Here is a 26,818-nt window from a genome sequence, read left to right as displayed (position 1 = left end):
TCACAGAGCCAGCAGTTTTGTTTATCCTTTTTATGGACTTTGGACAAGGAAATCAATTTATCACAATGCTTAAAGGGTTGAGTATATTGAATGGTGCCCACAATATTCCCCACATTCTCTATTGATAAGTGTGGTATATTTGCCATGGTTAGAAATGGGCACAGTTATAACACCTTACTGTCAATAGTTGTCAGACCCATTAACTAGCCACAAGCGGGCTGACAGACATGACCTGTTGTGATGGCTACACATAACATTTCTTCACGATGTACACTGGATTCAGTCATCATTTAGAGGAAAATCAGGTAGACAGGCAAGTCCTGTCACAGTAGGCAGTGCTGCCCTGCTTCCTGGGAGTGCCAGCTGCTCGTACAAAACTAACTCATGTGTCTGCCAAGAGCACGGGGGTTTCCCCTTAAATAAAGGCTGGCAGGACATGGAGCCCTGGCAAACATGGCACAGAGCCGGGTGTACTATCTATAGACTACACATACACACGAGGGGGGAACCTGACACCCCCCAGCCTCGGCAGCGATTTCAACATCCAAACTTTCCCCAAGCAGCCCACGTATGATACCCTCAGGAAAGAGTCTCCTCACCTGCACGAAATGGTTAACTCCACTTTGGTGGCAGGGATGCTGGCACTGAATGGGTTAAAGTCCCCCAAAGAAGCCGTATTACTATAGCCAAATTCCATTTCCAACCCCAGTTTATCCGGTCCGAACATGGGGAGAAGCGGAGAGTTTCTGGAAGAACCTGAGGTGAGCAGGGAAGAAAGAGCTGGGCACCTCCAGCAGCACTCGCGCCTCTGTCAGCTAGTACAGGGAGGCAGCGTGCACTGACAGACAGCAAGCACATGAGGGAGGAGCAGGAGGGCGGGAACACTATGGGACTGCTCGGAGGATGCCGCCACTGTCTTATTCACAGGACACACTCATGTGAAAGGAGATCTGCACACCGGTCCGAAAATACATTCTTACCTCATGTATATATGCTTGCATGTTTGTAGGTTGGTATATTATGTATGTTTATGTATACGGGTATGTGTATATGTGTGTAAATCTCTATATATGGTTTGTATATATGTGCACACATATATCTGTGCATATATATATATATATATATATACTGTATATATGTGTTTGTATATATGTACACACACATATATATATATATATGTATGTGTTTGCATATATGTACACACACACATATATATATATATATATATATATATATATATGAGCATATATATATATATATATATGAGCATATATATATATATATATATATATATATATATATATATAGTGTGTGTGTGTGTTTGCTTGTTTGTAGGTTGATATATTATGTGTAATGCCGAGCGCCAGGGCTGCCATCAGGAATTTTGGGGCCCCTTACACAGCTAAAGGCCTGCCCCCCCCCCCCCCCCCCCTTTATTTTCAGTACTATAAAGGCGTACTACCCAATCGGTGATATCAGCCATTAGCCTTGGGTCCCAGCTGCTGATAGCAGCCTAGACCCACCAGGTATGAAGCTGAGCGCGCTTCAAACTGCAGAAGTGCTTGCAGGGCTTACGTTTATGTCATGTTTCTTAAGGGGTTATGCAATAAAAACTATATAGAGGGGTTTAAGGGTATGTGTTTCATATAGTTAGGGTAGATGCCTTTCTTAGTAGTTTTCCTCCCATATAGTTGTAAGCCTCTCTGAGAGGGGCCTGGGCCTACTACAACTACAGTGACCCCCCGACTTACGATGGCCCCGACATATGATTATTTCAACATACAATGGCCTCTCAGTGCCCATCGTATGTTGAAGGCAGCATCGACATACGATGCTGCTGTGTGTCGGGGCCATCGTACAAACAGCTATCTGACAGCGCTGACAACTTCCGCAACAGACAGATAGTTGTTAGCAGGACAGATACTGTAAGCTCCGTGTAAGCCCCCCCCCCACCTTGCTGCAGGCATCCAATGAGCTGCTGCCCTCCCCTTCCTTTCCTATAGAGCTGTAGTCGGCAGGATCGTAATGGAGGACTTTCTGTCCCCCCTGAAGGTATTTAAAGAACTGTACAGTACTGTATGCGATGTCACACATCACATACAATACATATACACACTATACACCCCATACATCAATGTTTCCCTATCAGTGTGCCTCCAGCTGTTGCAAAACTATAACTCCCAGCATGCCCAGACAGTCAATGGCTGTACATGCATGCTGGGAGTTGTAGTTGTGCAACAGCTGGAGGCACCCTGGTTTGTTAAACACTCCCCATACACTTCACATACAATGGTCATCCCAGAACCAATTAGCAGTTTCCCATAGAGATATGTATTCAACATACAATGGTTCCGAGCCCCCAGAACCAATTACCATTTTTATATAGACATATGTACTCGACATATGATGGTTTCAACATCTGATGGTTCTCCTGGAACCAATTAATATCATATGTTGAGGGACCACTGTATATGGGAGCAACTATTAAAGGAGTTGTCTGGTAAAGGATAGGGGATAAGTTATAGATCGTGGGGGGTCTGAGCATTGGGCCCCCCACTATCTCCTGCACGGAGTCCCGGCAGTCGGCTGGAAGGGGGGCGTAACATACCCCGCACGGAGCGCCGGCCCACATGCCTCTCCATGTAGCCCATAGAGATACATGGAGGGGGGGTGCCGGCGGCGACTTCCTGAGGGGTACATACGTCAGCTTCCGGAAAACTGCCGGGGCTCTGTGCAGGAGATTGCGGGGGGTCCCAGTGCTTGGACCCCCCTGCGATCTATAACTTATCCTCTATCCTTGGATAGGGGATAAGTTATTTTTCACCAGACTACTCCTTTAACCTCTTAAGGACGTAGGGCGTACCTGTATGCCCTACGCCCGGTCCCGGTGTTTAAAACGGGGTCACGCCGTGACCCCGCATCACACCGTGTCGGTCCCGGCTGCTAATCATAGCTGGGATCCTGGGCTAACAGCACGCGGCATTGATCGGTGTGCTACGCGCTGTTAACCCATCAGATGCGGCGGTCAAATATGATCGCCGCGTCTGAAAGTGAAAGTAAACTCTTCCCGGCAGCTCAGTCGGGTTGATGGGGACATCGCAGTAAAATCGCGATGTTACGATCAGCTGGGACGCAGGCGGAGGTCTCCTTACCTGTGTCCGCGGCGTCCGATCGGGGTTTGATTGCTCCAAGCCTGAGCTACAGACTGGAGCAATCAAGCCCCTATCTCACTGATCCGTGCAAAGCTATGGCTCTGCAGGGATCAGCATAGGAGATCAGTGTGTGCAGTGTTATAGCCCCCTATGGGAGCTATAGCACTACAAAAAAAAAAAAGTGAAAAAAAAAAGTTAACCAAGGTCATTTAACCCCTTTCCTAATAAAAGTTTGAATCACCCCCCTTTTCCCATAAAAAAAGCTGTAAATAAAAATAAACATATGTGGTATCGCCGCGTGCGGAAATGTCCGAACTATAAAAATATATCGTTAATATATTCCAAAGTCCTAAATAGCGTATTTTTGGTCCCTTTTTATATCATGAAAAAATGAATAAAAAGCGATCAAAAAGTCCAATCAATACAAAAATGGCACCAATAAAAATTTCAGAACACGGCGAAAAAAATGAGCCCTCATACCAGCCCGTATGCGGAAAAAAAAAAGTTATAGGGGTTAGAAAATGAGAATTTTAAACGTATAAATTTTCCTGCAGGTAGTTATGATTTTTTTCCGAAGTACAACAATATCCAACCTATATAAGTAGGGTATCATTTTAACCTTATGGACCTGCAGAATAAAGATAAGGTGTTATTTTTACCGAAAAATGCGCTGCGTAGAAACGGAAGCCCCCAAAAGTTACAAAATTAAATTTTTCTTCAATTTTGTAGCACAATGAATTTTTTTTCCTTTTCGCCGTGCATTTTTGGGTAAAATGACTAATGTCACTGCAAAGTAGAATTGGTGGCGCAAAAAATAAGCCATAAAATGGAATTTTATGTGCAAAATTGAAAGCGTTATGATTTTTAGAAGGTGATGAGGAAAAAATGAAAATGGAAAAACCCCTGGTCCTTAAGGGGTTAACAGAGGGGCCTACCCAAACTATATGGAAGCAACTATTAACAGAGGGGCCTACCCAAACTATATAGGGGCTCCATATAGTTTGGGTAGGCCCCTGAGTTAATAGTTGCCCCCATAGTTGTGGTAGGCCTGGGCCCCTCTCAGAGAGGCCTACAACTATATAGGGGGGGGGGGGGGAACTATTAGCAAAGAGGGGCCTACAACAACTGTATGCCCCTTTCTGCTGCTAATTGTTGCCCCCCATTATCCATATAGTTTGGGCCTCATATCTTTTCCCCAGGCAGCAGGCCCCAGCTCAGCTGCCTGCCACTGATTCTGCTGCCCCCCCCCCCCAGCCCCAAGTCACATTATATATATATATATATATATATATATTTATTTTTTTTCCTTAAATTTATGACAGGTGCTGCCTGTGATCAGGCTCATTTTCCACCGCTGCCACCACTCACCTCTTTGGTAGCCAGCCAGCCCAGCTGCGCACTGAGTCGCAGGGCACAGTCAGCAGAGCAACTCTCCTCAGCTTCGCCACAGCACTACTGTACATGAGGAGCAGGGCAGCGGCTGTATCAATACGCAGCGACCGTGCGCGAGGAAGTAGTACCTCCCGCAGGCCACTGCAAATTTAAAGAGACAGCCGGCCCCGGAGGTATCCCTGCCCTGCTGCATGTATGCTGGCCTGTATCCCTGCATTGACCGCAGCACTGACTGTAAGTAACCAGTTAGGAGCAGTGGCGGGCCCCCAGTGGTCGGTGAGTGACAATCGCAGTCACTCACTGACAAGGAAAAAAAAAAAAGTTCCAGGGACAGCAGGGCCCCCCTGAAGCCCTGGGCCCCATACAGGAGTATGGGTTGTACCCCCCTGATGGCGGCCCTGCCGAGCGCTCCGGGTCCCGCTCCTCCCCTGGAGCGCTCGCAGTGTTCTGATCTTGCTTGCAGTGCCCCGGTCAGACTCGCTGACCGGGAGCGCTGCTCTATGTCCCCCGGCAGGGATGCAATCCGCGCGGCGGGACGTGCCTGCCCGCGAGTCGCATCCCGTTCCATTCACCTGCCCCATCCTCCTGCTCAGTCCCTGCGCACGCGGCCCCGCTCTCTAGGGCGCGCGCGTGCCTGCTCTCTCAGATTTAAAGGGCCAGTGCACCATTAATTGGTGCCTGGTCCAATCAATTCTAATCATTCCCTACACATATAAACCCACTTCCCCTTCCTGTCCTTGCCAGATCTTGTTGCCCTAGTGCCCTGAGAAAGCATTTTGTGTGTATCCCTAGCCTGTGTATCCGGACCCTTTACCGTTGCCCCTGACTACGAACCATTGCTGCCTTCCTTGACCTTTTGCTACGTCCGACCTTGCCTTCGCCTTATCCTTGTGTACCACGCCTGTCTCAGCTGTCAGTGAGGTCGAGTCGCTATCAGGGGATACGACCTGGGAGTTACCGCCGCAGCAAGTCCATCCCGGCGGGCTCTGGTGAAAACCAGTAACTTCTTAGAACCGGTCACCTGGTACGGCCCACGTCATCGCCTCACTGACACAGAGGATCCCACTACCCGCATACCAGTCCGGTTCCTGACATTATGTATGTTTATGTACACAGGTATGTATATAAGATATATGGGTAAATCTCTATGAAGGAGATTAATCAAGCTTCGTATTAGATTTTTTTTGCGTAAAAAAGTCGCACGTACTTGCGCACGTCCAACTTTTCCATACATGCTGCGATTTTTTGGTTTTTGCTTATTCCAAAGCACATTTCTGAAATCTGCTCAGGTAGTAATTATTTTTTTTTTTACCATGCAATGGTCGTGTATTTATCAAATGGGATAGTCGCTATTTATGAAGAAAAAAATTTGCATCTCTATTTAACCCCTTGGGGACGGAGGGTTTTCCAGTTTTTGCACTCTCGTTTTTTCCCCCTTACCTTTTAAAAATCATAACCCTTTCAATTTTGCAGCTAAAAATCCATATGATGGCTTATTTTTTTCCACCAATTCTACTTTGTAATGACATCAGTCATTTTACCCAAAAATCTACGGGGAAAATGAAAAAAAAAATCATTGTGCAACAAAATTGAAGAAAAAATTACATTTTGTAAGTTTTGGGGGGCTTCCGTTTCTACACAGTACATTTTTCAGTAAAAATGACACCTTATCTTTATTCTGTAGATCCATACGATTAATGAAATCCTACTTATATAGGTTTGATTTTGTCATACTTCTGGAAAAAATGCAGGAACATTTATACGTTTAAAATTGTCACCTTCTGACCCCTATAACTTTTTTATTTTTCTGCATATGGGGTGGTATGAGTGCTTTTTTTGCACCATGGTCTGAAGTTTTTAGTGGTACCATATATGTATTGATCGGACTTTTTGATCACTTTTTATACATTTTTTCATGATTTAAAAAGGGACCAAAAATATGCTATTTTGGAATTTAGAATTTTTTTGCGCATACGCCATTGACCGTGCAGTTTAATTAACAATATATTTTTATAATTCAGACATTTCTGCATGCAGCTATACCACATATGTTTATTTTTATTTACTCAGTTTTTTTTTAAATTGGGAGAAGGGGGGTGATTCAAACTTTTATTAGGGAAGGGGTTAAATGATCTTCACTTTTTTTCCACTTTTTTCTTGCAATGTGATAGCTCACATAGGGACTATAACACTGCACACACTGATCTTTTACATTGATCAATGGTTTCTCATAGGAAACCATTGATCAATGATTCTGCCTCTTGACTGCTCATGCCTGGATCTCAGGCAGTGAGCAGTCATTCGGTGATCGGACAGCATGGAGGAAGGTAGGGACCCTCCTGCTGTCTTTACAGCTGTTTGGGATGCCGTGATCTCATTGTGGCGATCCCAAATAGCCCCCTGAGCTAACTGGCAGTGCTTTACTTTCACTTTAGACGTGGCGTTCAACTTATAATGCCACTTCTAAAGGGTTAATAGCGCGCAGCACCGCGATCAGTGCCACGTGCTATTAGCCATTGCTAGGTGCTGGGCCCGACCCGCATTACTGGGCGTGGCCCAGCGTTACAGAAAGGGAGTGCGCTGAGGGACACCCTCTGTCCCCAAGGAGTTAAAAGTCGCATATGTATTTCAGGTCCAACCTGGCTTACAGAAAGTGCATACGTCCACAGAAAAGGACACTAAACACCCACTTTAACAACTGTTCTCGTTCTGCATCATGAAACAAAGCTACTACATCAATGTTATTGTGAATTATAGAAACAATTTATTATATAACTAATAACTCTATAAATTTTAAGGTTGAAAATACACACTGTACACCTTGTTAATTTTAGGACACGTACATGCTGGCATACCCACTAAATTTTAAAATTTATGTTGTGTTAAAATAGAATAAGGCACAAAATAATTGTGTAAGAATTTTTACCGACTACGTAAATAACCCATATGTGGCACTAAGATATTTCCTTAAAAAAAAAAAAAGAAACATCCATAGCCCTTTTTTTTCTTTTTGTGGCTTCACTATTGTTTATGTGCCTGTTGGTGCTGCGCTGTCTTCCTTCCTGACGTAAACTCCTGCCTCAGCGCAGCGACGCAAGACTCCGCCCACCAACATCACAAAATGCGGGCTCAAAATGAAACAAAAAAACCTCGAGTGCGGATATTCATGGTGCGGCATAATATGTTTTTAATTTCTGAGGAGGGTGTATGGGTTGTTGTGGGATAGTTGGAGTGGAGCTATTTATTGCCAGGCAGGCCAGTCAGGGTGTCACTTGATGCCAAAACTGCCAGGAAAAAAACCAAGTGGAAACTTAGCCTAAGCGGGTTTCCCGGGTTTTGCCAACCTGTGATTTATTTATCAAGGTCGTGCGACTATTTGATAAATAGGTCGCATGTAAGCAACACAAATTTGAAAAAAAATTGTCATATAAAAGCCATACGTTTGAAAAGAATGATAAATCTCCTATATGTGTGTGTTTGTATCTATGCATATCACATAAAAAAATAAAAATAATATATATATATATATATATATATATATTATGTATGCATTTATATACTTTTGCTGACTACTATTCATCTATTCACAGATCCAGCAGTTTTGTTTTTCCTTTTTATGGACTTTGGACACCTAAATCAATTTATCACAATCCTTAAAGGGTTGAGTATATTGAATGGTGCCCACAATATTCCCCACATTCTCTATTGGTAAGTGTGGTATATTTGCCATGGTTAGAAATGTGCACAGTTAGGGTCTATTCACATGGCAGAATTTCCGCACCAATCCGCTTCTGCATTCATTTGGGTGGATCCTGGCTTGTGCGGATTTTGTGTGGAGTTGGTGCTGAATTAGTTGAAATCAGTGCGAAATCAGTGCTGGGGCAGTGAAGTACACCCTTAATTCGAGGCGGAATCCGCATGTGGAAATTCTGTGGTGTGAATAGACCCTTATAACACCTTACTGTCAATAGTTGTCAGACCCATTAACTAGCCACAAGCGGGCTGACAGACATGACCTGTTGTGATGGCTGCACATACACATAACATTTCTTCACGATGTACACTGGATTCAGTCATCATTTAGAGGAAAATGTTGTAAACAGAAAAGTCCTGTCACAGTAGGCAGTGCTGCCCTGCTTCCTGGGAGTGCCAGCTGCTCGTACAAAACTAACTCATGTGTCTGCCAAGAGCACGGGGGTTTCCCCTTAAATAAAGGCAGGCAGGACATGGAGCCCTGGCAAACATGGCACAGAGCTTGGTGTACTATCTATAGACTACACATACACACGAGGGGGGAACCTGACACCCCCCAGCCTCGGCAGCGATTTCAACATCCAAACTTTCCACAAGCAGCCCACGTATGATACCCTCAGGAAAGAGTCTCCTCACCTGCACGAAATGATTAACTCCACTTTGGTGGCAGGGATGCTGGCAGTGAAGGGGTTAAAGTTCCCCAGAGAAGCCGTATTACTATAGCTAAAATCCATTTCCATCTCCAGTTTATTCGGTCAGAACATGGGGAGAAGCCGAGAGTTTCTGGAAGAACCTATCTAACAACGTCTATCCGGTCCAAATTGGTCCAGCTGCTCGGCTGTTCTTGCCATCCGAAGGAGTAAGGTTATGTGTCATAGAGACTACATTGCCCAAGATTCCCTGCTCTCCCCCTAAGGAAATTATCATAACGTTCCGCCCCAGCTCCCTCCTCTATGAATATCCCCTCCCATCCTCCTGAGCTTCCACACCTATAGAAAAGCATGCTGCCACTGTGTGATCATGCTACATTTTAGCTATGTTAACACAGTAAACATAGCTAGAATCAGCAGTGTCAGAGCCGGAGCACTGAAAAGAACACACACAGTTGCCTGTATATAATGTTGTTACAACAGGGGTGCCTCCAGCTGTTTCCCAACTACAACTCCCAGCATGCCCTAACAGCTTTCTGCTGTATGGCAATGCTGGGAGTTGTCGGGGTGTCTCCAGCTGTTGCAAGACTATAATTCCCAGCATGCCCTGACAGCTTTTTTGCTGAATGGCAATGCTGGGAGTTGTCGGGGTGACTCCAGCTGTTGCAAAACTACCACTCCCAGCATGCCCTGACAGCTTTTTGCCATATGGCAATGTTTGGAGTTGCCGGGGTGCCTCCAGCTGTTGCAAGAGTATAACTCCAAGCATGCCCTGACAGCTTTCTGCTGTATAGCAATGCTGGGAGGAGCCAGGCTTCCTCCAGCTGTTTTCCAACTACAAGCACGCCTTGAAAACCTTTATTTCTGTATATATACACATATCTATCTTTCCTTTCATCCACCGGACCCCTTCTGTCCTTCTTTAAATCCCTCTGTCCTAGTATACACCGATTTGTCCCCTCCATGATATTATACACCAAGGGCTAAAGTCCTGCACGAACAGAGGGTCACCATGGTAAGAATACACACAGTTGCCTGTATATAACATTGTTACAACAGAGGTGCCTCCAGCTGTTTGCCTTATATTTGTAAGGCAATTTTTTCATTGTTTCCAACGGTAAAAAAATCCTTTTTTTTACCATTGTGTACTGCGTGTTACACAAATTATAAGTATTATTATGCTTTAGAAAGTGGGTGCTCATGGTCAGCCATTTTCCACCTTGTTTGTGTTGCTCACAAAGTAGATAATGGCAAAATGGGACCACGAATGATCGTAGTCAACATTTTATTTAATCTGTGTTTTGTGTTCCACATTTCATCTTCACAGTTAGGGAAAATTGTACACAATTTACATAGTAACATAGTTCATAAGGTTGAAAAAAGACCAGAGTCCATCACGTTCAACCTATATCCCTAATGAGTCCCTAATGAGTTAATCCAGAGGAAAGCAAAAAAACCTCATACTAGAGGTAAAAAAATTCCTTCCCGACTCCAAATATGGCAGTCAGAATAAATCCCTGGATCAACGTTCTGTCCCTATAATTCTAATATACATAAACAGCGATGTTATTACTCTCCAAAAATGCATCCAGACCCCTTTTAAATTCTTTTAGAGTTCCCCATGACCACCTCCTCAGGCAGAGAATTCCACAGTCTCACTGCTTGACAGTAAAGAACCCCCGTCTGTGCTGGTGTAAAAACCTTCTTTCCTCTAAACGTAGGTGATGCCCCCTTGTTATAAATACAGTCCTGAGTATAAATAGATCATGGGAAAGATCTCTGTACTGTCCCCTGATATATTTATACATAGTTATTAGGTCTCCCCTAAGCCTTCTTCTTTCTAAACTAAATAAACCTAATTCTGATAATCTTTCTGGGTACAGTAGTCCTCCCATTCCCTGTATTACCTTGGTTGCCCGTCTTTGAACCCTCTCCAGCTCCACTGTATCTTTCTTGTACACTGGTGCCCAGTACTGTACACAGTATTCTATGTGTGGTCTGACAAGTGATTTGTACAGCGGTAGAATTATTTCCTTGTCATGGGCATCTATGCCCCTATGCACCCCATGATTTTATTTGCCTTGGCAGCAGCTGCTCGACACTGGTCACTACAGCTAAATTTACTATTAATTAAAACTCCCAAGTCCTTTTCCTCTAGCCGGAGGGGAGCCGGTGTCCGCTGCCTGCTGAAATCGTTCAGCAGGCATCGCGGCATATCGCCCAGGGGGGTCATTATGCCCCCCCTCATGTCGGCGATGGCCGCAGATCGCTGGACAATTCAGTCCAGCGATCTGCGGCAGATTCCGGATCAATCGGGTCTTCGGTGACCCAGGGTTACAGGCTGTTGGGGGCCGTCTCTGACGGCCCTGAACAGCCATAGCCAGCAGGGGTGAGGTGGCACTGGTGCCACCTCACGATCGCCCTGATTCGTCGTCCGGTTTACTGGCCGACCAATCAGGGCACCTGCTGCGGGTGTCACTCCCGCAACCCGCTCCGCCCCTCTTCCGGTGCACGTGAGCGGGTGCGGGACGTGGACCCCAGGAGCTGGGACCCCGATCCCCGGCGTCAATGTTGGGATCGGGGCCCCAGGAGCGACGGCGGAGGGACTGACCTGTGCCCGGAGCAGCAGCAGGAGGTGAGTGACAGCCTCCTGCTGTTGCTTAGCAACAGCTCCCAGCATGCAAAAAGGGCATGCTGGAAGCTGTAGTTATGCAACAGCAGGAGGCAGACCACCACAACTCCCAGCTTTCCCTTATGGGCATGCTGGGACTTATAGTTTTGCAACAGCTGGAGGCACATTTTTTCTATGGAAAAGTGTACCTTCAGCTGTTGTATAACTACAACTCCCAGCTTGCACAATCAGCTAAAGTGCATGCTGGGAGTTGTAGTGGTGCATCTGCTGGTTGCATAACTACAACTCCCAGCATGCCCGTTGGCTGTCTGTGACTGCTGAGAGTTGTAGTTTAGCAACAGCTGAAGGCTCACTGGTTATGAAACAAGTAGCAAACCAGTGTGTCTCCAGCTGTTGCATAACTACAATCCCCAGCATCTCCAGCCAAAGTAGTATGCCTCCAGCTGTTGCATATCTACAAGACCCAGCATGCCCTTCCGCTGTCCGTACATGCTGGGGGTTGTAGCTTTTGCAACAGCTGAAGGCACACTGGTTGCAACAGCTGAAGGCACACTGAAGGCAAACTCGGGGTTTCACAACCAGTGTGCCTCCAGCTGTTGCAAAACTACAACTCCCAGCATGCACTGACCGTACATGCTGGGAGTTGTAGTTTTGCAACAGCTGGATGTTTCTCCCCCCCCCCCCCCCCCCCCCCAATGTGAATGTACAGGGTACACTCACATGGGCGGAGGTTTACAGTAAGTATCCGGCTGCAAGTTTGAGCTGCGGCAAATTTTCTGCCGCAGCTCAAACTGCCAGCGAGAAACTACTGTGAACCCCTGCCCGTGTGACTGTACCCTAAAAACACTACACTAACACAAAATAAAATAAAAAGTAAAAAACACTACATATACACATACCCCTACACAGCCCCCCTCCCCAATAAAAATGAAAAACGTCTGGAACGCCACGGTTTCCAAAACGGAGCCTCCAGCTGTTGCAATACAACTACTCCCAGTATTACCAGACAGCCACTGACTGTCCAGGCATGCTGGGAGTTATACAACAGCTGGAGGCACCCTGTTTGGGAATCACTGGCGTAGAATACCCCTATGTCCACCCCTATGCAATCCCTAATTTAGGCCTCAGATGCGCATGGCGCTCTCACTTTGGAGCCCTGTTGTATTTCAAGGCAACAGTTTAGGGTCACATATGGGGTATCGCCGTACTCGGGAGAAATTGTGTTACTAATTTTGGGGGGTATTTTCTGCTTTTACCCTTTTTAAAAATGTAAAATTTTTGGGAAAAGAAGCATTTTAGGTAAAAAAAATATTTTTTTTTTACATATGTAAAAGTCGTGAAACACCTGTGGGGTATTAAGGTTCACTTAACCCCTTGTTACGTTCCCCAAGGGGTCTAGTTTCCAAAATAGTATGTCATGTGGTTTTTTTTTTTGCTGTCGAGGCACCATAGGGGCTTCCTAAATGCGGCATGCCCCCAGAGCAAAATTTGCTTTCAAAAAGCCAAATGAGAGCACTTTTCACCCCCATTTGGGGTGTTTTCTGAATCGGGAGAAATTGGGCTTCAAATTTTGGGGGGTATTTTCTGCTAATACCCTTTTTAAAAATGTAAATTTTGGGGGAAAACAAGCATTTTAGGAAACAAATTATATATATTTTTTACATATGCAAAAGTCATGAAACCCCTGTGGGGTATTAAGGTTCACTTTACCCCTTGTTATGTTCCCCGAGGGGTCTACTTTCCAAAATGGTATGCCATGTGGGGTTTTTTGCACCACCATAGGGGCTTCCTAAAGGTGACATGCCCCCCAAAAACCATTTGTCGCTCCTTCCCTTCTGAGCCCTCTACTGCGCCCTCCGAACAATTAACATAGACATATGAGGTATGTGCTTACTCGAGAAAAATTGGGTTTCAAATACAAGTAAACATTTTCTCCTTTTTACCCCTTGCAAAAATTGGGTCTACAAGAACATGCGAGTGTAAAAAATGAAGATTGTGAATTTTCTCCTTCACTTTGCTGCTATTCCTGTGAAACACCTAAAGGGTTAAAACGCTGACTGAATGTCATTTTGAATACTTTGGGATTTGCAGTTTTTAAAATGGGGTAATTTGTGGGGTATTTCTAATATGAAGACCCTTCAAATCCACTTCAAACCTGAACTGGTCTCTGAAAAAAAGCGAGTTTCAAAATTTTGTGAAAAATGTGAAAATTGCTGCTGAACTTTGAAGCCCTCTGGTGTCTTCCAAAAGTAAAAACACATCAATTTTATGATACAAACATAAAGTACACATATTGGAAATGTGAATAAAAAAATTTTTGGGGGGAATATCCATTATCCTTACAAGCAGAGAGCTTCAAAGTCAGAAAAATGCAAAATTTTCAAATTTTTCATCAAATTTTGGGATTTTTCACCAAGAAAGGATGCAAGTTACCACAAAATGTTACCACTATGTTAAAGTAGAATATGTCATGAAAAAACTATCTCGGAATCAGAATGATAACTAAAAGCATTCCAGAGTTATTAATGTTTAAAGTGACAGTGGTCAGAATTGCAAAAAATGGCCGAGTCCTTAAGGTGAAAAAGGGCTCAGTCCTTAAGGGGTTAAATAGGACAGGACCCAATACTGACCCCTGTGGTACCCCACTAGTTACAGTCACCCAATCAGAATAAGTACCATTAATAACCACCCTCTGTTTCCTATCACTGAGCCAGTTACACATTCTCCCCCAGCCCCATCCTTCTCATTTTATGCACCAACCGTTTATGTGGAACCGTATCAAATGCTTTGGATAAATCCAGATATACGACATCCAGCGATTGCCCCTGGTCCAGTCTGGAGCTCACCTCCTCATAAAAGCTGATCAGGTTAGTTTGACAGGACCGATCCCTCATAAAGCCATGCTGATATGGAGTCATACATTTATTTGTATCAAGATATTCCAAAATAGCATAATTTATGTAATTTTACCACAAAAACATAGATTCTCGGCTAAATACTCATATTAGTTTATACTTTTTTAAAATACAGGGTTTACAGAACTCATTACAGAGGCTAGAGGGGAGGATAGATGCAGAGAATAGGCTACATCCATATTGTTTTTCAAAATGACCCTCAGTAGGGTCATGATGAGGAGCGCAAAATACGAATTGGTGCAAATGTAAGTGCTGCCATAGAATGACATCTGTCATTGAAAGCATATGCTGTTGGTAACATGTGCAAATAAATTCCTTTAGAGAGAATCACCCCTGTGTCACCATGCACCCATCCAAAAGGGCTTTAAAATTATACAGTTATTGAAGACCATCTTACTCAGCAACAATTCAACATGGATGCCAATAGGTAATAACCTTTTTGTATTAAATTATCATAATTTATTGGTATTTAATTTTATTATTTGTCTTACAGTCCAGGCCTTGTTCACATTGCTGTCTGACTACACTATTATGAGTTGCGTTTGCAATCTGATCAGAACAACAGGAGTTTAGCAGAGAGAAAAAATAGTGCAACCACAATTTTTTTCTTCTGCTGAATTCCTGTAAAATTACCAGATCACTGTTTTACCCCATGCAAGTAAATGTGGTTTGTCATGACCTGGCAGTCGCTATTTGCATCCGACCCGTTTAATTGTCCGATCGCTTTTTTTTTTGTTTGTATGTTTTGCCAATCGATGTGATCCTTGCCTTACTTGGCATATTTGAAGCACAGTGTTTTAACCCCTTAAGGACACATGACGTTCTCATACGTCTCCATTTCCGAGTCCTTAAGGACACATGACGTATGAGAACGTCATGTGTTTTACCGGCCCCCCGCAACCATCTGGAGCGGAGCCGGTGCCCGATGCCTGCTGAAATCGTTCAGCAGGCATCGGGGCATATCGCCCAGGGGGGTCATTATGACCCCCCATGTCGGCGATGGCCGCAGATCGCTGGACAATTCAGTCTAGCGATCTGCGGCGAATTCCGGGTGAATTGGGTCTCCAGTGACCCGGAATTATTGGCGGATCGGGGCCGTCAGAGACGGCCCTGAACAGCCAGAGCCAGCAGGGGTGAGGTGGCACTGGTGCCACCTCACGATCGCCCTGATTCGTCGGCCGGATTACCAGCCGACTAATCAGGGCGCCTGCTGCGGGTGTCACTCCCGCAACCCGCTCCGCCCCTCTTCCGGAGGACGTGAGCGGGTGCGGGACGTGCACCCCGAGTGCTGGGGACCCCGATCCCCGGCGTCCCTGTTGGGATCGGGGCCCCAGGAGCAGCGGCGGTGGCGGCGACGACGAGGGACTGACCTGTGCGGCGAGGATCGTTGGAGGTGAGTGACAGCCTCCTGCTCTTGCTTAGCAACAACTCCCAGCATGCAAAAAGGGCATGCTGGGAGCTGTAGTTATGCAACAGCTGGAGGCACATTCTTTCTATGGAAAAGTGTACCTTCAGCTGTTGTATAACTACAACTCCCAGCTTGCACAATCAGCTAAAGTGCATGCTGGGAGTTGTAGTGGTGCATCTGGTGGTTGCATAACTACAACTCCCAGCATGCCCGTTGGCTGTCGGTGACTGCTGAGAGTTGTAGTTTTGCAACAGCTGAAGGCACACTGAGTTAAGTAGCAAACCAATGTGTCTCCAGCTGTTGCATAACTACAATCCCCAGCATCCCCAGCCAAAGTAGTATGCCTCCAGCTGTTGCATAACTACAACACCCAGCATGCCCTTCCGCTGTCCGTACATGCTGGGGGTTGTAGCTTTTGCAACAGCTGAAGGCACACTGGTTGCAAAACACTGAGTTTGTTACCAAACTCGGTGTTTCACAACCAGTGTGCCTCCAGCTGTTGCAAAACTACAACTCCCAGCATGCACTGATAGACCGTACATGCTGGGAGTTGTAGTTTTGCAACAGCTGGATGTTCCCCCCCCCCCCCCAATGTGAATGTACAGGGTACACTCACATGGGCGGAGGATTACAGTAAGTATCCGGCTGCAAGTTTGAGGTGCGGCAAAATTTCTGCCGCAGCTCAAACTGCCAGCGAGAAACTACTGTGAACCCCCGCCCGTGCGACTGTACCCTAAAAACACTACACTACACTAACACACAATAAAATAAAAAGTAAAAAACACTACGTATACACATACCCCTACACAGCCCCCCTCCCCAATAAAAATGAAAAACGTCTGGTACGCCACTGTTTCCAAAACGGAGCCTCCAGCGGTTGCAAAACTACAACTCCCAGCATGCACTGATAGACCGTACATGCTGGGAGTTGTAGTTTTGCAACAGCTGGATGTTCCCCCCCCCCCCCCAATGTGAATGTACAGGGTACACTCACATGGGCGGAGGATTACAGTAAGTATCCGGCTGCAAGTTTGAGCTGCGTCAAATTTTCTGCCGCAGCTCAAACTGCCAGCGAGAAACTACTGTGAACCCCCGCCCATGTAACTGTACCCTAAAAACACTACACTAACACAAAATAAAAAGTAAAAAACACTACATATACACATACCCCTATACAACCCCCCTCCCCAATAAAAATGAAAAACGTCTGGTACGCCACTGTTTCCAAAACGGAGCCTCCAGCTGTTGCAAAACAACTACTCCCAGTATTGCCAGATAGCCGTTGACTGTCTAGGCATGCTGGGAGTTTTACAACAGCTGGAGGCACCCTGTTTGGGAATCACTGGCGTAGAATACCCCTATGTAACATTTTAGGGAAAACAAGCATTTTAGGTAAAAAAAATATATATTTTTTTACATATGCAAAAGTCGTGAAACACCTGTAGGGTATTAAGGTTCAAATTACCCCTTGTTACGTTCCCCGAGGGGTCTAGTTTCCAAAATGGTATGCCATGTGTTTTTTTTTTTTGCTGTCCTGGCACCATAGGGGCTTCCTAAATGCGGCATGCCCCCAGAGCAAAATTCGCTTTCAAAAAGCCAAATGTGACTCCTTCTCTTCTGAGACCTGTAGTGCGCCAGCAGAGCACTTTTCACCCCCATATGGGGTGTTTTTTGAATCGGGAGAAATTGGGCTTAAAATTTTGGGGGGTATTTTCTGCTATTACCCTTTTTAAAAATGTAAACATTTTGGGAAAACAAGCATTTTAGGTAAAAAAATTTTTTTTTTTTTACATATGCAAAAGTCGTGAAACACCTGTAGGGCATTAAGGTTCACGTTACCCCTTGTTACGTTCCCCGAGTGGTATAGTTTCCAAAATGGTATGCCATGTGGTTTTCTTTTGCTGTTCTGGCACCATAGGGGCTTCCTAAATGCGGCATACCCCCAGAGCAAAATTTGCTTTCAAAAAGCCAAATGTGACTCCTTCTCTTCTGAGACCTGTAGTGCGCCAGCAGAGCACTTTTCACCCCCATGCGAGGTGTTTTCTGTATCGGGAGAAATTGGGCTTCAAATTTTGGGGGGTATTTTCTGCTATTACCCTTTTTAAAAATGTAAAATTTTTGGGAAACCAAGCATTTTAGGTAAAAAATATATATATTTTTTTTACATATGCAAAAGTCGTGAATCACCTGTAGGGTATTAAGGTTCACTTTACCCCTTGTTACGTTCCCTGAGAGGTCTAGTTTCCAAAATGGTATGCCATGTGTTTTTTTTTTGCTGTCCTGGCACCATAGGGGCTTCCTAAATGCAGCATGCCCCCCAAAAACCATTTGTCGCTCCTTCCCTTCTGAGCCCTCTACTGCGCCCGCCGAACAATTAACATAGACATATGAGGTATGTGCTTACTCGAGAGGAATTGGGTTTCAAATACAAGTAAAAATTTTCTCCTTTTTACCCCTTGCAAAAATTCAAAAATTGGGTCTACAAGAACATGCGAGTGTAAAAAATGAAGATTTTGAATTTTCTCCTTCACTTTGCTGCTATTCCTGTGAAACACCTAAAGGGTTAATACACTTACTGAATGTCATTTTGAATACTTTGGGGGGTGTAGTTTTTATAATGGGGTCTTTTATGGGGTATTTATAATATGAACACCCTTCAAATCCACTTCAAAACTGAACTGGTCCCTGAAAAATAGTGAGTTTGAAAATTTTGTGAAAAATTTCAAAAGTGCTGCTGAACTTTGAAGCCCTCTGGTGTCTTCCTAAAGTAAAATCTCATAAATTTTATGATGCAAACATAAAGTAGACATATTGTATATGTGAACCCAAAAAATATATATTTTGAATATCCATTTTCCTTACAAGCAGAGAGCTTCAAAGTTAGAAAAATGCTAAATTTTCATTTTTTTCATCAAATTTGGGGATTTTTCACCAAGAAAGGATGCAAGTTACCATAAAATTTTACCACTAAGTTAAAGTAGAATATGTCACGAAAAAACAGTCTCAGAATCAGAATGATAACTAAAAGCATTCCAGAGTTATTAATGTTTAAAGTGACAGTGGTCAGAATTGCAAAAAACGCTCCGGTCCTTAAGGTGTAAAATGGCCTGGTCCTTAAGGGGTTAAATAGCATAATTTATGCTGTGTCCAGTCACTTAGTTTACATTTAAATAATAAAAATTAAATCAATTGCTTCATGAATTGCTCAACAAATATGCGCACTATCATGTAAGTGTGTTCCTACCATAATAGTCTATGCCAAATATAATTTCAGTAGGTGAGCCACACACCCCAAAAACCTCATACCCACTTGTTGCCCTGACTCTGCTCCTGCAATGACGTATTGTCAACAGCACAAAACTGTACTTGATGTGCACCCGCCATGTATCTCTCTATCACAGAGCTGGAGCTAAACAAACACTGTTACTCGCTTTCTACAAAAAAGATTCCTGCTGGGGGCGAGTCAAGTAAAGCTTTTTTCCGGTTATAATACGTCATTGCAGGAACAGAGCCAGGGCCACATACTGCCCAGCATGTGGGTGAGGGGGTTTAACATTCAGAAGCTAGGCGATGAGACACTTATCCCCTATCCTGCAGACAGGGTATAAGTTGCCCTTGACTGCATGACTCCTGTCACCTCTGAGGAAGAAACCCACCTCAACCACCACAACAGCAATCAACAGCAATGCCAATTTCGGTTATGTTTTCATTATTATTTTAAATACTTTTTTTCTTTAGAAACTACAGGTGGATGGTGTATTGTGGATTCACAGCACTTATGTATGTATTTCTGGGGAAGAGAAATCGTGTATCTATATCCTCCCGCGTTGTCAGCTCAATTAAGCAGCAATTTCCTGATACTGATAATAATTTTACCGGATTTCAATGGTATCATGATTTCCTGTCTGACCCGGGCCCTAATGGCATAGCAAACTTTCATAATAGTCAAGAAATGTGATATACAGCTCTGAAGAAACTTTTCCAGATGTTTTCCTTTTTTTCAGGAGAACTTTACTCTTTTCACTATTAAAGGAGTACTGCAGCCGAAGACAACTTATCCCCTATCTGCAGGATAGGGGACAAGTGTCTGATCGCAGTGGGTCCAACCAATGGGATCCCCCTGCAGTCTCACGTATGGGGACCCAGAACTGCCACGGCTCTGCACGGCTAATGCTTGTGTCTACCTCACTAACAGGTCGACTGACATGCCCCCTCCATTCAGCTCTATGGAGAAGCACTAACGCTGCATCTCCACCTCTTCCATAGAGATACATGGAGATCAGTTCCGGCTTTCAAGTAAGGGAGATCATGGGGGGGCCCAGTGGTCAGACCCCAGCGATCAGACACTTATGCCCTATTCTGCATATAGGGGATAAGTTGTCTTCGACTGCAGTACTTCTTAAAAATCTTTTGTTAAAAAATATTTAAAAATCTATTATTTTAAAACAAACAGTGCTTTTCAAAAAAAAGTTGAAGAGATACCAAATCAACAATACATTTTTTTTATTATCAACATAACCTCAACTAGGCTTTTTTTTTAATTATAACTCTACAGTGTTGAAACCTAACTTATCCCGAATCCAAAGGATCTTAGACTTAGACCGTTGTGAGCAATCGGATATCTTGCATCGAGATATATGGAGGTGGCGTACGTATTGACCACAGCTTTGCAAGGGAGACGTTCCATGCACAAAGTGACCAGTCCGCCATACAGGAGATTGCAGAGGGCCACAGCGGTCTGAACCCACCTACAGATTTCGCCAGGTGCCATACATCAAATTGATGTTCAATCCAAGGATATTTCTCACATAAAACTTTTAGTATATGCCCACGTGCCTGTCTGTTGCTATCATCAATACCTAAATGTCTTTGGCAAGCAATTCATCTATAGTTTTCATAATGGCAAATTTTTCAAGGGCTACAGAACAAGTATTAGGTTTATATGTGTTTCACATTGAATGCTACAATTTTTTTTGCATCAGCGTCGTTCATTGCATGTACATTTTTAGGCTAATCTGCCATACTGGGAAATGTATTGATCTAAAATTATATGGGTATACTGTCCTATTGCGGTTGACAGTAATTCTTCGAGTTACATGCAGAATTTCCAGTGGATTGAGTGATTGGAGGGTAATGCTGCAGAAACGGTAATGGAACTACATTACACTATTGCATAACCTTTGATTATATGACCTTTGCACCTGCATTAATTGGCGCTGCCATTACTCCTTTAATACTCAGTCACATTTTGCTGAAGTGCCCTGAGGTGAATACAGTCTAAAAACACAAATTGTGGGCACAGAAATGGGCATCTATTATTGGGATTTTAAAGGGGTAAACAATCTCACACTGCTAAGACACAGTGAGGGATGCCCTCATCAAACTTCATTATGTGCAGTCTGGACATAAAAACTGGCATCACAATGGTCAGACTGGCACTTTTTAATCACTTGAATTGTAACTGGTGTTTAAGAAGGGTTAGTGGCTTTAGGCCACTGATCAAGACACAGAAAGGGATGTTGAACATTACAATAAAGGGATTCTCTGGTAATTTTTTTTTCTCTGTCCATATGCTAGGCCTGCCACAATTAAAAAAATAAACTTTGACTTACCTCCTGCAGCTCCCCTGTCCTGATCTTCTTCCTGTCTCTGGTGGTCAACGCATAACACTATAGCTCAGTTAATCACCGTCCGCTGCAATATCCTGCGATCAAGCTGATACCCGCCATTAATCCTTCAAATGCTGTGATCACAGTTGTGGTGCTTATATTCACTCATTGGACCACCTGCGACACGATCGCAGGGGTCTGATGAGTGAAAAATGTAGCTTGAGCTCTCCTTACCTGCTCCATGCCATTCTGGGGATCTCTTGCATAGCAGGCCATAGAGTTAGGCTATACGCGTAGATTGTTGTTATTACTAATCAGTGCTTTGCCTATACATTGCATTAAACAGTAACAGCAATCCAAAGATTGTTAAAATTGTTCACTACAGGGACTTGAAAAAATAAATATTAATATTAAATAAATATTTAAAAAAATATGAACAAGCCCCTCCCCCTCTAAGAATTTAAATGCTCCCATTTCCTCTTTCATGAACATATTGGTATCGCAACATGTGTAAATGTCCTAACTATTAAAATATAATGTGTAATACTCATGTTTCAGAAGACAGGAACCCTGGTGGATGTAGATCCGCTGGACCTGTGTGGCAAATGACTCGGACCGTACCAGGGAGTGGAGTCTAAGGTGCCACTGGTTTTCCCCAGAGCCCGCCGCAAAGCAGGATGGACTTGCTGCGGCAAGCGGCACCCAGGTCGCTACACTTAACATGGCTCAACCACACAGGTGGCTGATGAGATGCGAAGCACAGGAGTGATAAGACAGTTCATCAGGATAGCAGAAGGTCAGGGCGGGAGGCACAGTAGGGTAGTCAGGAATGTAGCAAATGGTCAGTAGGCAGGTGACAAGGAACAAGGTCAGGTCACAGAGCAAAGGATCAGATACACAGCAAGGCAATAACAGGAATGCTTTCTCTCTGGCTCAAGGCAACAAAGATCTGGCAGGGAAGTGAGGAGGGTGGAGAAATTTATCAATGAGCCACAGGTGAATTACACTAATGAGCGCACTGGCCCTTTAAACCTTAAAGCTCCGGCGCGTGCTCTAGAGGACGGGGACACGAGCTCAGGTAACGGGACCATGCGCTCATGGCCAGCGTGTGCGGCCGGAGCGCAAAACGTAACATAATGTTAATGATCTGGTACAGTGGACAACGGAAACGTAAAAAAAAAATCCAAAATTGGAGATTTTTGGTCACATCACAGAAAAAATGGAATAAAAAGTGATCAAATAATCACTCACAGGCACAAGAGGTACCAATAAAAACTACAGATCACAGTGCAAAAAAAATCAGCCCTCGAACAGCCTTTTTTACAGAAAGAATTAGTTATTTTAAAAGTAGTACAGTAATATAAAAGCATGTAAACAAGGGTATCATTTTAATCATATTGACACACACAATAAAGATTACAAACCCCCCCATCGGTCATGATCACGGTCTGTTAGTGCATGCTGGGAGTTGTAGCAACTCACTATAAACCCCGGCCCGTGTGAATGTACCCTAAAAACACTAAATTACACTAACCCTAAATAAAGCGTAAAACTTTACGTATACACTACACCCTTACACTGTCGCGCCCCCCACCAAACCCCCCCCCCCCCCCCCCCAATAAAAATTAAAAACGTCTTGTACGTCAGTTTTTCCAAAACAGAGCCTCCGGCTGTTGCAAAATAACATCTCCCAGTATTGCCGGACAGCCATTGACTGTCCAGGCATGTGGTGAGTTTTGCAACAGCTGGAGGCACCCTGTTTGGGGAAAACTGATGTACAGTATTGGTGGGGGGAGGCAAGTGAAACGCTTGCATATGGGTACACCCCTCTAAAAATCCCTAATTTAGGCCTCTAATGCTGATGGCGCTCTCTTACTTCAGAGCCCTGTCTTATTTCAAGGCAACAATTTCGGGCCACATATGGGGTATATCCGTACACTAACATGCTGGTGTTGCCCCATACTTTTCATTTTCATAAGAGGTTAAAGGAAATAAAGACCCACAAAATTTGTAGCACAATTTCTCCCAAGTACGGAAATACCCCATATGTGGACGTAAAATGCTCTGCGGGCGCACAACAAGGCTCAGGAGTGAGAGCGCCATGTACATTTGAGGCCAAAACTGTTGATTTGCACAGGGGTGGCTGCTGTTCTGACATAAACACAAAAAAAAATACCCACATGTGACCCCATTTTGGAAACTACACCCCTCATGGAACGTAACAAGGGGTATAGTGAGCATTTACACCCCACAGGTGACTGACAGATTTTTGAAACAGTGGTCCATGAAAATGAAAAATTTAATTTTTCATTTGTACAGCCCACTGTTACAAAGATCTGTCAAACATCAGTGGGGTGTAAATGCTCACTGCACCCCTTGCCTCATTCCTTGAGGGGTGTAGTTTCTCAAATAGTGTGCCATGTGGGGTGTTTTTTGCTTTTCTGGCAACATGGGGCCTTCCTAAATTGGACATTCCCCCCAAAAACCATTTCAGCAAAATTCCCTTTCCAAAAGCCCAATGTCGCTCCCTCCCTTTTGAGCCCTCTAGTGCACCCGCAGATCACTTTACATCCACATATGAGGTATTTCCTTACTTGAGAGAAATAAGGTTTAAAATTTTGGGGGACATTTTCACCTATTAACCCTTGTGAAAATGAAAAATTTGGGGTAACATCAGCATTTTAGTAAAAAATTTTATTTCATTTTCACGTCAACTTCAACGCAAAGCCGTCAAACACCTGTGGGGTATTAAGGCTCACTGTACCCCTTGTTATGTTCCTTGAGGGGTGTAGTTTCCCAAATAGTTTGCCAAATGGGGTGTTTTTTGCTATTCTGGCACCATGGGGGCTTCCTAAATGAGACATGCCCAACAAAAACCATTTCAGCAAAAATTTGCTTTCCAAAAGCCCAATGTCGCTTCCTCCCTTTTGAGCCCTCTAGTGCACCCGCAGATCACTTTACATCCACATATGAGGTATTTTCTTACTCGAGAGAAATGGAGTTTGAAATTTTGGGGGACATTTTCACCTATTACCCCTTGTGAAAATGAAAAATTTGGGGTAACATCAGCACTTTAGTAAAAAAATAATTTTTTTTCATTTTCACGTCCAACTCCAATGCAAAGTCGTCAAACACCTGTGGGGTGTTAAGGCTCACTGTACCCCTTATTATGTTCCTTGAGGGGCGTAGTTTCCCAAATATTATACCATGTGGGGTGTTTTTCGCTGTTCTGACACCATAGGGGCTTCCTAAATTCAACATGCCACCCAAAAACCATTTCAGCAAAATTCGCTCTAATAAACCCCATTGTCGCTCTTTCTCTTCTGAGCCCTCTAGTGTGCCCACAAAGCACTTTACATCCACACATGATATTTTGGGTTACATATTTTGGTGGGCTTTTTCTCCTTTTACCCCTTATAATATGAAAAATATGGGTCTACAAGAACATTTTGAAGATTTTGAATTTTTGCCTCCATAAAGTAGACATATTGTTACGCCTAGCGCTCCGGGTCCCCGCTCCTCCCCGGAGCGCTCACGGCGTCTTTCTCCCTGCAGCGCCCCGGTCAGTCCCGCTGACCGGGAGCGCCGCACTGTCATGGCCGTTGGGGATGCGATTCGCTCAGCGGGACGCGCCCGCTCGCGAATCGCATCCCAGGTCACTTACCCGTCCCGGTCCCCTGCTGTCATGTGCTGGCGCGCGCGGCTCCGCTCTCTAGGGCGCGCGCGCGCCAGCTCTCTGAGATTTAAAGGGCCAGTGCACCAATGATTGGTGCCTGGCCCAATTAGCTTAATTGGTTCCCACCTGTTCCCTGGATATATCTAGTCTCCTCCCTTGCACTCCCTGGCCGGATCTTGTTGCCCTAGTGCCAGTGAAAGCGTTCCTTGTGTGTTCCTTGCCTGTGATTCCAGACCTTCTGCCGTTGCCCCTGACTACGATCCTTGCTGCCTGCCCCGACCTTCTGCTACGTCCGACCTTGCCTCTGCCTAGTCCTTCTGTCCCACGCCTTCTCAGCAGTCAGCGAGGTAGAGCCGTTGCTAGTGGATACGACCTGGTTGCTACTGCCGCAGCAAGACCATCCCGCTTTGCGGCGGGCTCTGGTGAAAACCAGTAGCCTCTTAGAACCGGTCCACTAGCACGGTCCCCGCCAATCCCTCGCTGACACAGAGGATCCACTACCAGCCAGCCGGAATCGTGACAGTAGATCCGGCCATGGATCCCGCTGAGGTGCCGCTGCCAAGTCTCGCTGACCTTACCACGGTGGTCGCTCAGCAATCGCAGCAGATTGCCCAACAAGGACAGCAGCTGTCGCAGTTGACCGCCACGTTACAGCAACTTCTGCCTCTGCTACAGCAGCAACCATCTCCTCCGCCAGCTCCTGCACCTCCTCCGCAGCGAGTGGCCGCTCCTAGCCTCCGCTTGTCCCTGCCGGACAAATTTGATGGGGACTCCAGACTCTGCCGTGGATTTTTGTCTCAGTGTTCCCTGCATATGGAGATGATGTCGGACTTGTTTCCTTCAGAACGGTCTAAGGTGGCGTTCGTAGTAAGCCTTCTCTCAGGAAAGGCCTTGTCTTGGGCCACACCGCTCTGGGACCGCAATGATCCTGCCACAGCCACAGTCCAGGCCTTCTTCACTGAACTCCGGAGTGTCTTCGAGGAGCCAGCCCGAGCTTCTTCTGCCGAGACTGCCCTGCTGAACCTGGTCCAGGGTAATTCTTCCGTTGGCGAGTATGCCGTACAATTCCGTACTCTTGCTTCAGAATTATCCTGGAATAACGAGGCTCTCTGCGCGACCTTTAAAAAAGGCCTATCCAGTCGCATCAAGGATGTGCTGGCCGCACGAGAGATTCCTGCCAATCTGCAAGAACTCATCCATCTAGCTACCCGCATTGACATGCGTTTTTCTGAGCGACACCAAGAGCTCCGCCAGGAAAAAGACTTAGATCTCTGGGCACCTCTCCCACAGTATCCGTTGCAATCTACGCCTGGGCCTCCCGCCGAGGAGGCCATGCAAGTGGATAAGTCTCGCCTGACCCAGGAAGAGAGGAATCGCCGCAGGGAAGAAAATCTCTGTCTTTACTGTGCCAGTACCGAGCATTTCTTGGTGGATTGCCCTATCCGTCCTCCACGCCTGGGAAACGCACGCACGCACCCAGCTCACGTGGGTGTGGCGTCTCTTGGTTCCAAGTCTGCTCCTCCACGTCTCACGGTACCCGTGCGGATTTCTGCTTCAGCCAGCTCTTCTCTCTCAGCCGTGGCCTGCCTGGACTCTGGAGCTTCTGGAAATTTTATTCGAGAGTCCCTAGT

General features: G+C 45.1%; 1 protein-coding gene and 1 long non-coding RNA gene across 4 annotated transcripts in view; one reads left to right on the top strand and one right to left on the bottom strand.

Annotated features, from left to right (window-relative positions):
- Positions 1-9,175, bottom strand: part of CPNE8 (copine 8) — a 517,377-nt gene extending 508,202 nt beyond the window's left edge. Inside the window, exon 1 of one of the 2 annotated variants that reach the window (XM_056573670.1) lies at positions 8,934-9,175. In XM_056573670.1, the coding sequence (XP_056429645.1) occupies positions 8,934-9,037 (104 nt within the window). In that variant the 5' untranslated portion in view covers positions 9,038-9,175. Of the gene's footprint in view, positions 1-599; positions 829-8,933 lie in introns of those variants that run through there. The other variant, XM_056573669.1, reaches the window with a different exon arrangement.
- LOC130369023 (uncharacterized) overlaps positions 652-26,818 on the top strand; it is a 71,342-nt gene continuing 45,175 nt past the window's right edge. Inside the window, exon 1 of one of the 2 annotated variants that reach the window (XR_008892647.1) lies at positions 652-761. This is a non-coding gene — a long non-coding RNA (uncharacterized LOC130369023). Of the gene's footprint in view, positions 762-876; positions 1,010-26,818 lie in introns of those variants that run through there. The other variant, XR_008892646.1, reaches the window with a different exon arrangement.

Source organism: Hyla sarda, chromosome 4 (assembly GCF_029499605.1).
Source record: "Hyla sarda isolate aHylSar1 chromosome 4, aHylSar1.hap1, whole genome shotgun sequence".
Classification (NCBI taxonomy): domain Eukaryota; kingdom Metazoa; phylum Chordata; class Amphibia; order Anura; family Hylidae; genus Hyla; species Hyla sarda.
This window is presented reverse-complemented; position numbering and strand designations above follow the sequence as displayed.